The 13981-nt window shown below is 37.8% G+C and overlaps 1 protein-coding gene across 2 annotated transcripts in view; it reads right to left on the bottom strand.

The window, feature by feature from the left end:
• Nucleotides 1-9908: 9908 nt before the first annotated feature.
• LOC145975756 (ras-related and estrogen-regulated growth inhibitor) overlaps nucleotides 9909-13981 on the bottom strand; it is a 41306-nt gene continuing 37233 nt past the window's right edge. For both annotated transcript variants that reach the window (XM_083106440.1, XM_083106441.1), the window contains one exon: nucleotides 9909-12584. In XM_083106440.1, coding sequence (XP_082962566.1) covers nucleotides 12326-12584 — 259 coding nt within the window. In that variant the 3' untranslated portion in view covers nucleotides 9909-12325. The remainder of the gene's footprint in view (nucleotides 12585-13981) is intronic.

The following is a 13981-nucleotide window of genomic DNA, read 5'->3' as shown; positions in this document are numbered from 1 at the left end:
AATATGATAAAAAAATGCTCGTTACTATTATTACATTGTAAAGATCCTAATGTAGGAGATACGTTTTCAAGATATATCACGACACAATCAGCGCGATTAATCTTTCGAAACGAAAATGTTTCCGGTGTATTCAACAGTACACCTGTTGCGTAACCAGGCATTTATCAATCGGGTCGAGAGGAGGAGGAATATCTTGAGAAGAACTTGGACCGTTCGCATTCTTAGACATCTCACGACCTGGCACCAGATCGAAAGAGGAAGCTCTTCGCTCGATCCGAGCCTCAAAACCGTATGATTGAGTGCGCCTATATCGCTTGTACCGTACTTGAGACGCATCCCCGAGACTCCCGTCGTTATTATACCGTTCGTCGGAGACTATAATAAAAGCAATAACACGTCGGCTACAATAGAAACGGTACCGTCATGTTTCTTCATCATTTCAACATCGCTCTTCCTAAACGTGCACGCGACGCACCATACAAGTTCATTTCTGGTTTACACGTGGGCGACATATCCGGTCATATTTAAAAACACCCACCGATATTTTTTCACTAATAAATCAACTCCAATTCTATATCCATGAGAGACGCGATTAAAAAAAGAAAATACGAGCGAATAAAGAATAAAATATGTAATATTAGCGTAATAAAATTTGAATCACGAGAAAAAGTGTATCCGGTAAAATTTATATTCGTGGCTCTTGTCCGATTTCTCCTTTTAGGTAAGAAGATAATGCCGTGTAAGAATGTCGACATTACAATTCATCGATACTTTGTTACAGCGAATCGGATTTGTCGTAAATATGCGCGTAAATAAGAAATCTGCAGCGTTAGAAAAGCAGGTCGCGCGAAAGGTAGAATTAAACGAACGACTTTTTCGCTAACGTTCCAATTAATGGCCTTAATCCTGCGAGTTATCGCAATGAGCGAATCATGTTTCTGGATTATCACCACTCGAATATCTTTGCGACGCTGCAATTAATCGGTTTTGATTAACATTTCGATCCAAGATCCATACAAATAAAGTGTAAAAAAATGAAAAATGAGAAAAAGAAAAGAAAATATCTATCAAAAAACTTATCTTAGTTTATAAGAATACGCATATTAAGGAATATTTTAAATATTTGAATAATGTTATGTATTCCGTAAAAATCAAAAGCATATTTTAAGTTGGATTACATTTATTAAATATTATTAAATATTTTTTTTAAATTGTACATTTTTAATTAATAAATATTTAATTATTAGACACTCGCATCAAATCTATTACTGACCTCGCACATGCTTAGACTTTTACGACGGCTTCATTTAAAATTAGACTGCCTCGTTTATACCCGCCACTTAATCTTGTCCCAATTCCGAATCGGAGCACGAACGGACAGTTGGAAAAACGGCGTTTAACATAAAATATAATATCCTGGCAAAATCATACGCGGAAAAACCGCCGATCTCTTTAATGATTCGGATTTATATCGCTCGTAATAAATACGGTCGACCATAAACGCACGTCTAATTACGACGATGATCGCTCGCTTGCCTTCTCGCGCTTGCGAGCGATTTGCATTTCGCCGCGATTATTAATTCCGCCAAGTTACACGGTGCCCCGGACGCCGGAGTATTCCGAGAAATTCCCACTTTCGACGCAAACGTTTGTCAATATCACAACGCCTGTTTAATGTAGCGTAGGTATATTTTTCATGTAAAAATGCATATCTCACACGGCATTATACATTCGCCGTTTCCACTCGACGCAAATTGGAGAATTAGGTTGAACGCTTAGGTTTCCCGAGCGATCAAACCGTTACGTCAGCGTTCGTTGGCTGCTTGCCCCCTCGCAAGCGGCCTTCATTGTAATTATATCACGATAATTGATACGTTGAAAAAGCTGGCGCCATTGGGTATTTCCAAGTTCTCGTTTCGCTGTGTAATTACTTTACGACTAATCGAGAAAAAGATACGGCTCCGTGCATTCAAATATGCAAGAAACAGTTCAAGGATTCCGTCAATTTAAATTCATTAAACAAAAGTCGCCGCTCTCGAAATTTCTCAAAAAAATCTACAGTTAAGTAAATGCTAAAATATTTTGAATTATTCAAGCCGCATTATTTTTTAGCGAATTTTTTCAATGTTTAATTTAAATTTTCTTTCAAACAAAAAATATACAAAGAAATTATATCTTTAATAAAAAGGATCATTATTCCCTTTTAATATATCAGATAACGCACTGCCGAAATGGATCACGTGCTTAATTTAAAGCGATAGTAATTAATTTGGACGAGAGTATAGTATTTTACACGATAAACTTGAAAAGGCCTCGCAGAGATTATCGCTGGTTATCTGGAGAACCGTAATTTCAATGCTCGTTTAAAACGGTGCCCGGCATTCGATGGTGGTTGCTATTTATCAGCTCCCATTGTTCGTCGTAGAAAGTACCGCGGTGGTAAGATAATCACCTTAATTATCACTGGCCCAGAAGCACGATCGCGATAATCGCGAATTTTCCGAGAACGAGCTCCGCATTAAAAAGCCTCTTCTTCGCGCGCTGGATTTTACTCGGATAAGTCGATCCGAGACTCCGGACTCGCTCAGAGGTGCGAGTATCGAATAAGAAAATGTCTATATACGTGCCCTCTACTATCGTATCGATCTTAATATAACGACGTATTCTTCGACAAGCTTCAAGTCGATTTTATTTTACAAGAAACATTATTGACGTGAGAACTAGCAACCATGATATTTCTTTTTCCCGCGTTAAATTGTTACAGTGTGTTTGAAGTTTCTCTCTAATCCTTAAATTATTATACCCAGAGACGCGATTATATAGTCATGATTATATCTCTCGGCAATTACGTTTCGATATTATTATATCTTTTGGCTTTCGCTCTTGACTGCTAATATTCCCTCGAGATACTCGCAGACCGCCTCGTTCCCGTACAAATGTAGATCGATCGGCAGGAAGGCTGCGTATGCAAGCGAACGTTTAAGACAATGAGCAGTTGGTGCAGAGTTAGGTGAAAGCACGCCAATCATCTTCGATGAGGAACCTTAGCGTACTCCCTCAGCCATGAACAATGGTGCGGCCAATTACCCGACAATCAGACCCGCCGTTTGATCTTTCGGATCGTTCTCTCTCAGCAGGTATCTGATAGAGTCACCGCCGCCGCCATGCGCGATCGAACGACGCGAGTCGCCCTGAACTTTAGCGAGCGAGTTTGCGGATAAGCGGCGGGTCTGAGGTGGAGTTTAGGTGAAAGCATACAACGGCGGGAAGCATCGAGGATGTTAACGTAATCTCCGAGCCGTAAACAAACAAACCGGCCAATTACCGGGTGTAATATGATGATCTACGCGGAACGCGGACGCAGCTTCCTACAAGCAAGCGTTGATCCGACGCTTAGAATTTCGAAATGGCAGCTGCGGGAATTTAAATTCTCGGGAGAAACTAGATGCCTCGAGAGATCATCGGACCGTTACATCTCTACATTATTATCTCCACGTTATTACATTCCCCAGATGTCCAGATTGTTGTGTTGAATTCTTACATCTTTCACACAACTGTGTATCCTTGCGTTGGATCCTTAAGTCGTAGATTCATAAGATTCTATGGGTATAATTGAGCTTTTGATTTCAATTTTTCCTCGTTCGCTTTCTTACTTCTCAACACGAATTCTATTTCTATTCCTAGTAAATAAATAAATTTAATAAATTTAATAATAAATAATTTTTTTCAATTATATATTATATACAGGGTGATTCAAAACAACCTGATGTCTTTGAAATATGATATTCTTGAGCGAATTCTAAGACTATTTTTCCTCTTGAAAAATTTTGTCCAAAGCTTAATTTTTTCCCCAGACAGTCAATTTTATTGCACAATATTTGATCCTTTGAAGTGTATTAAATTATTATTGCAGTTTCTACACAATATTTAACAATATTATTACCGTCTAGGAGGGTTATAACGTAACTCTTAAGAATAAAATATCAAAAAAAAATAAAAAATAATTTAAAAAATTAAAAAAATTAAAAAATTAAAAAAAAAATTTTCAAAAGGAAAAATAGTCTTAGAATTTGTTCAAGAATATCATATTTCAAAGACATCAGGTTGTTTTGAATCATCCTGTATATGAATCCGTCGAAGAAGATTAAAGGATGAAAATGTATAGTAGTACTTTTTCTTAAATTAAATCAATGAAAATTTCAGCAAAAATTATATTTTGTTCCTCCATCTCATGTCTCACTGATTATAACAGAAACATTTCATTGAAAAATCAATAATAATTATACTTTGCAAAATATAATTTTTAAAATTTGTCTATTTTTCTATTTTAAATTACTTTTTGAAAGAAGCACTCATCCATATATATTTGGGATAAAATACATACAACTAAAATTCAAATTCAAAATCATATATAAATATGTTACTTTTTATTTTTAAAATATGATAAACTTGCAAGAAATGAACGAGATTCTTGATTAAATTTATATATTTCTCTAAAATATCGTAAAAAATTTATCTCATGTATAAAATTATTATACATACATAAAACGTATTTATAAAATATTATCGATTGCAATACTAATTAATTCGGTCAGTAAAATTTCTCTGATCTGCAATGTTATACTTATAACTGAGATCGTCAGTGACTGTTCACTGCTTTTCAGTGATAATACACTGATTCCATTTAAGAGAGTACGTGACGCTAACATGACGTGACGTTAATTATTTATCGCGTGGTATCGCATCACGACGAGAAATTCCAAAGCGGCGGGATTAAGCGACGCGCGTTTATTGCGACATATGGCCGGGAATACCTGTCGCGCGTTTATCGCGATTCGCCTGCCTCTTCGACGCCATGTGGTAACGTCGCCCATTAATTAGAAATATTCGTACTCTCTTCGTTTCCGTTCGTTGATTTAACGCAACGTTTATCTCTCGCGCTGCTACCGTTTTATTAGCACTCTGCTCGCTCTCTTATCTCGGATTAGTCGGACGTTTCGCGAGGATTTCACATCGTTGTCGTGCATCTCGCAAAGCGATGTTTGCTAAGCAGAATGTCAATTAAAATAATGAAGATTCTATTTATGTTATATAGTATATGCACCGGATTATGCTTGTCGATAACACTTTAGCGAATATTAATGACTCTTGCCGAGAAAAATAGCGGAATAATAAGGTGGATGTAGGGATTATAATAAAAACAATGCAAAAAATATTTCAGAAAGTTGAGATTTTGGAAACTGTATAAAACATTCAACTTTGGAATGGAACTCACAGGGTTCTAAACGTCGAGGAAAACCACGACTATCCTGGAGAAGATCTGTCTGACAAATCGTTTAATGAACTAAGATCAATAGCGAGGAATAGGCAGACATGGAAATCTTTTGCTGAAACCTTATGCTCCTAATGGATAATAATAATAAAACATAATGGATAATAATAATAAAACATAATGGATAATAATAATAAAACTCGATAATCTTAAACAAAAGTCATAGATTTTGGTGACGATTATAAGGAAAATTACAAGAACAAGTTCTATCAGAGTTTCTCCGACGTTCATAATCATTCTTTAATACATCGTTATCGCATACGTTTAAGACGTTATAAAGCTCGATGAGACACGCCATATCCCATGCATGCAACGAGCGTATCTCTCGACGCGAATATTAATGACTTTTGTGAGAAAAATAGCGGAATAATAAGGTGGATGTAGAGATTATAATAAAAACAATGCAAAGAATATTTCAGAAAGTTGAGATTTTGGAAACTGTATAAGACACTCGACTTTGGAATGGAATTCACAGGGTACTAGACGTCGAGGAAGATTACGACTATCCTGGAGAAGACCTGTCTGACAAATCGTTTAATGAACTAAGATCAATAGCGAGGAATAGGCAGACGTGGAAATCTTTCGCTGAAACCTTATGCTCCTGATGGAGAGTCTGGATAATAATAATAAAACATAATGGATAATAATAATAAAACTCGATAATCTTAAGCAAAAGTCATAGATTTTGGCGACGATTATAAGGAAAATTACAAGAACAAGTTCTGTCAGAGTTTCTCCGATGTGCATAATCGTTCTTTAATACATCGTTATCGCGTACGTTTAAGACGTTATAAAGCTCGATGAGACACGCCATATCCCATGCATGCAACGAGCGTATCTCTCGGCGCGAAGATTAACCCTTCGAGATGGATCCCGAGAGAGCGCAAACCTCGTGGCCTCTCGCGCTTGCCCTTCTCGCGGTAATCTCTCGGTAATCTCTTTTGAGGGATAATCTACGAAGGACCGTGCAGCCTAGGCCGGCCCCGATCAAGGAGGCCCGGGGGAGAACGGTGAGCTATGCGCGCGATATTAAATTTCAAACTCTCGCCCGAGGCCAGACACTTCGCAGGCTGGTTCCTCCTCGCCTTCGTCCCAAGACGGAGGTGCAAGGTGCAACGCGAGTCGACCTTACGACCTTGGCAGTCACGACGCGAGCGAGTGTAGCCGGCGCGTACAACGTATGCTGACGCGTAACGTGTATGAAATACACACACACACACACATATTTATGCGCCGGTCACAAGGAATACCGTTTCCTGCACCTCGCACGCCACAATGCGGGGCATCTGGTAATCGAAGTCCTTATCGCGGAATAGAATCTCTTCTAGTACTGGAGTCTTCGAAAGCTACTTCGAAATTCATGAAATGCACGAGAAAAATTTCGATTAAAAAATTCATGTACTTTTCGTTATTATTTTATTGAAACATTTTTTTTATTTAATTTTATAATTATTTTTTTATAATTAATTTTATAATTTAATTTTATAATTGCTTTTTTATAATTAATTTTATAATTTAATTTTATAATTGCGTTTTTATAATTAATTTTATAATTTAATTTTATAATTGAACGCGAAAGATCTTTGCCGAAATTTAATCTCGTGTCAAGTCTAGGAGATATAACTTTTATAGAGATAAACTTACGTAAAGGATTACGCTCAAGCCTTACGTAAGGACGACATTTATCGCGACAGATGCGTGGTCATCCGATTCTCGCGTTACATACACATTTTCACAATTCCTCGAGCTAGATACAAGTGGATAGATACAATTGAAGCGTGTAATCTGATGTAAGTCTCCGATTCCATATTAATTCCGCGGCAGATGGAAACGTGCTCTCAAGAGCGACATATCTATACACCTGAACCTCGGTATCTTTCGGCGAAAGCAACTTTATCTCCCCGAGATTCCCCCGGTATCGCCGGCCCGGGCGAAACAAGAGCCGGATGTACGCGCGACATCCATGGAACGGATTTATTCTCAACAACACGACCGAGGGCCCCGCATCGCCAGGCGCGAGCCAGGGAGCCTAAGCATCGTTTTCACCGAGTCGCGAGTCGGATAACACCGGTGGAAATCGTCGCTTTCGCCTTTTGCCGATAGCGAGCCGGGCTGCTGTCTCTCCTGTTTCTCTTTCGCGTCGCCCCCGCCTGGCCCCCTTTCTCACCTACGTTCCTCGATCGTACTCTCCTCAGTTAACGTACCCTGTCGAAAGTCGGTCTGCGGGATCGGCAGGTGGTCATTGTCGGCCTCGCGGGCGAGCGCATGCTCGGATGAATCTGAATTTCTAATTGTCGCCAATGGCGCCATTAATTAAGCGGGAGGCCAAAACGAAAGCGAGCGAGCCGAGCTTGATTAAGGCAATGAAAAGTCGCGCTCGCTCACGACCCGCCAATTTTTCGCGCGCGAACCGAGCATGCGACTTGCCGCGAGCCGGCAGTTCTCTCCGAGATAAGCCCGGGATATCGTTATCGGTGATATCGCGAGTCGCGCCGGATTAAATTGCGCTCGTTAGCGAGTAACGCCACCCGCGCTTCGGGTCTCGGTTACTACACGTGTGTCCGCGCGCGCGCGTGACGTTTTAATCGGAAATTAATTTGATGCTTCCTTAATGCGCTTTATATCTTACTAATTAATATTTACATTCTATTGCAGATATTACTTGGAAATTGATATTCGCGACGTGATTGTGAAATGTCGATGCTCTCATTTGAATATTGAAAACTTTTACAAACTAAATTGTGAAAGAATGAAAGTTTCGAATAGAATTAAAAAAAATATATAATTTTAATTTTTTAATATGAAAAACTTTAGTACGCAATTCATTTTGGAATAAAAAAATTGCAAAATGAATTGAATTAAATTGAATTAATTAAATTAAAAGCAAGATTAAGATTTTAAATAGATTCGAATTAGACTATCTTATAAAATGAGTAATTATATGAAAATTTCCTTTTTTTTTTAAATTTCCTATAAAAAATACATTACAAAAATTTTTTATAGCCAAAAAAGAGATAATATAAATGATAATATATTACATTACATAATAAATGGGAATATATTTACCCCGTAATAAAAAATTCTAATTTCTCGAGAGCAACGGAGATCATTCCGGCTACGCGAGGAGAGAATCTCGAGCTTAGGAGGTTTCGATTTCTTAGATGAAATACGCAAATTGGAATTATCCGGGCTCGGGGTCGAACCAATATAGTCCTCGAGCGACACAGTCCCCCACGCGTCGCAACGTCGTCGTGGCGATAAATTGACGACATCGGGGCATCGTTTTACCTGTACAGCCGGATCGTTTGTCTTCGGGGAAGACGCCGGAGAAGAACGTCGGCGAGAGGAACGGCGGGGTTGTCCGGGGTAGGATCGGGTGTAAAGGAGAGAGAGAGAGAGAGATGCAAGGAGGTAATATGAGAGCCTACGGGGAATTCTCTAGCGCTTAGAGACTTAAATGACTCGCGACGAACGCTCGGAAATCTTAAACCCGATCAGATTTTCGATCTTGTACTTGCTATCACCTCGTAATGTCACGTCAAGGTACGAGAAAAAAAGTTTCGCGCGACTTCTTCGTCTATTTTATATGGGTGATTGATAAAGATTGATGTAGATTCTGAATAATTCAGATATGAAATGAATCTCATGAGTTGAGAAATGAAGAAAATTGTCTAAAATTCGGCAATATATTGCATACATTTTTGTATCTTTCTGATACAAAGATATATACAAGATATAAAAATTTGCCCTAGTATACTATGCTCTCTTCTTTAATTTTTTCTCTAATATTAAAGAACGTTTATAGACATAAAATATTGTTCCTAAAATTCAAATTATTTTAAATTAAATTTCAAATCATTTTAAATTATTCGTAAAATATGTTAAAGAATTAAATCCTCAAAATACGCCCGATTAATATGTTTTATTATTATTATGCTTATATATGTATATTAGCATTATTCTTATAGTAATCTGATGTTAAAATCTTGGTGAAATTTCTATCGTCGAAAATTTAAGACTCGCACATCTTGCGAGATATTCGACCCTTCGTTCCCGTTGGATCCCTTTCTTTTTGCATTTTTCCGTGGAGGTGCGAGCGATCGTGCCGTCATCGCGAGGGAATGCATACATCGCGGACCTGGGGGAGCCGTATTTTATTTCTGTATCGCGGCCCGAGAGAGACGGACGAACACGAAACCTTGGCCCGAATCGCTAGTTATTCGGTCAGCGGTAAATTCATTTAACGAAGCCCTAAATTCGCTCTCGCGATTCGCAAGATTACCCGGCCGATTTTTCGCCAAATCAACACCTCCCTCCCCTCCCGAGAACTCGCGATATAAAAAATTGGCGAGTATAAAACAATAGTATTTATACGCTATTTTCAGATCTAGTCGGCATTTAAATTGCAAATATTATATACAAAAATTTAAAAAAATATATATCGCAGAATTATTTTAATTTATACGGCAAAAAATGTAGAATTATTGAATTAATAAAAGTAGAATTATTTATCAAAATAATTCTATTTTTTGAGAATGATAACTTACCCTCGATGATCATCGATGATTCACGAAGACGGGAAAGAGACTGCGGAACAGTAGGATTCGATGAGGAAACTTGTGATGAGGAGACTTGTGACGAGATAAGTTGTGACGAGGTGATTTGTGACGAGATGGCTTGTGACGAGGTGGCTTGTGACGAGGTGGCTTGTGACGAGGTGACTTGTGACGAGGTGACTTATGACAAAGTTTAACAAAAGACGCTCCTTTATTATTATCTTCTCTCGATAACAAGTGACTAGCACTTCGAATACAGCGATCGACATCTGCCTGGAATCGAATTACGCATTCACACATAGATTAGATGCTAATTTCAAGTGGAATGTATCGTGAAAAAGGTAGATACGCACTCCGCTGAGTCTTTCCTTTTTTCAGGAAGTCAACTCTGAAGTCTCATTTTACGGTTTTTTTTTCCACTGAAAGTTGACGCTTTAAAAGAGGATCGCACGATTCACTGCTCATTAACTATCCATTCTCTTAAATATAAAATAGAATTTTCTAAACACTCACGTCGTTAAGCGTGTCAGCTGTTGGAAAGAAACACCGTATAATGAGTCGAAAGGCACTGAAAGCGTTTATGAATTACATGAGTTTTAAAAGTCGATCGTAAGTCTCTATGCTTGTCGTAGAAAAAAAAAAGATTTATAAAACATCGCGCATACGCGATTGCAAGGCTTAGCAAAAAAGGCGAACGACCAACATTTTCTACGATATAGAGTTGACAAGACCCGCGATAATCGATCTGTCAGTGACGAACATGGCAGTCATTCAAATGATCGATCAATATATTTAACCCATTAAAGCCATTATTTTTTATGTCAAAAAATAAAATATAGATTGTGATGTGATAAAACAAGAAATTGGAAAAAAACTTTCAATTTTGTGTGATTTTGTCAATTAAATATACTGATCATTAAAATTGCAACATTATATATATAATTTTGTAATTTTAATATATATATATGGCCTAGTATATATTTTTTCATCGTGATTTTTATCCTTGATTGCTAATAAATTAAATAACAAATGACTTTTAATGGGCTCAACATTCTAACATTCGTACTCACTTATTTTTCTTCTCATATGCAAATCTTAATTACTGAAGTCTGCGATACTTTTCACAGAATAATGATAAGCTATCATGCGCGCTATTTACACTTAGGCTACTTTCTTTAGGAACATTAAAAGTCATCGAATCAATCACGCCTGGCGATAAAGATATTAAAATCGCTCTAAACGAGCCGCTTGCGAATATCTTTGAGAAATGATTAAGGCGGTAGGCAGAAATCGAATCGAATCGTGATTTCTTCCACTTAGTGGAAATATCGAAATTTGAAAGACTCATGGGTTTCTTTTCTCGGAGCATCAAAAAAAAAAGTAAACTCTAAACAGTATAAAATATTTTACCCGTGTACGTTTAAAATAAAAAAGAAGGAAATAAAAATTGATTTTCAAATTGTGATTAATAAATAATTGATTGCAAAAATATGACATTTAACAAAAAATGTGAATCCAAATAATGTATAAATATTTTTTAGTTAAATTTATAAATGTAATAAAAAGAAATAAATACACGCAGATTCTGTTTTATACTGTTTAGAGTTAATAACGTAATAACTTAGATACCAAATGATGTGCAAGTATTATCCCAAATTATAAAATTTGCACTCACGGTTTTGAGACAATTTGCAACCGAAAAATCATCTTTTCAGTAAATCATCTTAAGAATTACGCCGTTCAGGAACAACTTGCCAGTCACTTGTAATCACTGTAAAACGCTATATAGCATTATTTAAAAAAAGTACCTTTAACGCACACATCAAGCACGAATAATTTCTGAATCCCGCGTTGATTCGCTTCTCTCTTGGGAGAATCCGTAAACATCAAAAGCGGAATCACACTTGTGAGCATCACGCGAACGTCCTCTTTCGACACTCGAAATACAGTTTTCTTAAAGAATGATGTCGCCCTCCAATAAATCGAATCTTCTCGGAACTTAGATCTTCCGACTGTCACATGTCGCAGAAGCTTAGATATTTTTTTATTAACTTCACATGTTTCAGGCTTCCAAGGCATCTCGAATATTAGATCCTACGCGTCGATCTCATATCAGAAAATCAGTCTTACATCCTCGGAGTTTTAGACCCCGAATGCTCGAGGACTTCGGCAGCTTGATTGTTACTAGTGAATGCATTTTGTCATCAAAATGCTTCGTAAAAATCATTTTCTTATTAAAAGAAGCTTTTAAAATCAAAAACGATTTTCTGATTTCAGTGGGATTTCCTTCAGAAATCAGGAAAGCACAAAGGGAGATTCTTCGTCGTTGCCGAGGACCCCGTCAGCGATTGGAGTAGACGTTGCTGCTGAGGACGACGATGTCGGTCCTTCTACCCGGATCGTCTCGTCCACCGAGAAGGAGGGCGCATAGAAGGCGTCATATACTCAACGACGGCCTCTTCTTACGGTCCTTGGTGGTGTTCTTGCCGAAGATCGTCCCGAGGACCCTCGAGACCGAGTGTACCCCGAGTTTCCGGCGAATCGGTAACGCTCGCAAGAGCTGGACCGATCTCGCCTCCCGCAGGAGCGCTTGAAAGGCCAATGCCGCCCCCGCAGGACTCTCTGCGGCGCTTACCTCGTAAAACTGACATCCATGCGCCAAGGACAACTGTTGGCCTTCGTCCACGCATACTTCTCTGCAACAGAAATATTCATTAATCCCCTTTAACATTATCTATGACAAATGAAATATGTCATATTTACAAAGTCTAAAAGAAGCCATGAAAATGTCAAAAATATAAATTTGAAAAATTTAGGATGTTTGATATGTTAAATATATTTGCTTCGCATATTTAAAATTCTAATTTTAAATTCTCCAAGTTTCTCTAAACTTTTCTTTTATCAGGCACAATATAAACTTATAATAAATATATTTTTTATTATTAAAATAATTATTATCAAAATTTTAAAATAGATTTCGTAGAATTAAAATTACTTAAAATTATTTAAATTATTCATACATTATTTTGAAGTTAAAAAATTTGAATATTTTATAATCTTCGAAACAGTAAAGCTTTGACATTTGTGACATATCGTACATGTCTGTCTTCTTGTAACAAACTAGAAATTCGCCACGCTTGCCAGTTGTACGAGGATAGCCATTTCGCATGATTCACGGGAGTGGTTTATGTCGCGGAACACTCGAATCACATGTGTTGAAACATCGATCGGAAGCGGCGGAAACGCGGACCGGATGCTGCGGGCGTTCGCAGATTTATATCGCGGCGGACGTTGCGCTTTTGCAAGTCAATGGAATCGTCCAAGGCTCGAATTAAATCTTCGCAAAGAGGCAGAAATGTACTGGATCGACGACGGATGCTACGAGTTTGGCAAGCACCAGACATTGCTTGGAGAGAGGTGATTGAACGGCATAAAGACCGGACGTTTACGAGAGGAAGCGGAGTCATTGGAATTTCGCCAGGATGAGAGCGCCTGACGCCGCAGGATATTTATGATGTTGGGGTTAACAAGTGCCTTATTAAAACTATATATTTCTGTACGTTCATAATTGCATCCTATATCATGCTTCTTATAATATGTACGATACTTTTTCGTTGTTCAAAATTAAGATCGATCGTATTCTCGCAATCTACACAAAAGTAAGTATTCAATATTTTTTTTTCACAGAATTGGTGAATAGTTTAAAAATTATGCTCGTTATAGAATTTTAAACTTTGCGATTTTATAAATGTTTTAGAATATTTTTTTTTCAAATTTCTCTTCGAATATTTAAGAATTAATATTTCGATCGTAGGATTTTAATTGGCACAAAGGGTGCGGACGAGAAGAATCTTGAATTCGTAAATCTTTGAATGCGAAGAAAAAGAAGGAGGAAAGAAGAGGCTTGCTGTGTATTTTCAGCCTGAAGAAGGCGCCTCTGCGTGGGGCAGAGGAACTCCGATATTTATGGAGACAATTAAATACGCAGGAACACATGATCCTCACGAGAAGGGCGTCGCGGGATGACATAAAGGGTACGTGGGAGGGCGCCCGATTAGACGCGATCGCGTACAAATCTGATGTGTTATAGTCA

This window comes from Camponotus vicinus, unplaced genomic scaffold (assembly GCF_025532165.1).
Source record: "Camponotus vicinus isolate PSW18456_S1 unplaced genomic scaffold, iyCamVici1.0 SCAF_8, whole genome shotgun sequence".
NCBI lineage: Eukaryota > Metazoa > Arthropoda > Insecta > Hymenoptera > Formicidae > Camponotus > Camponotus vicinus.
This window is presented reverse-complemented; position numbering and strand designations above follow the sequence as displayed.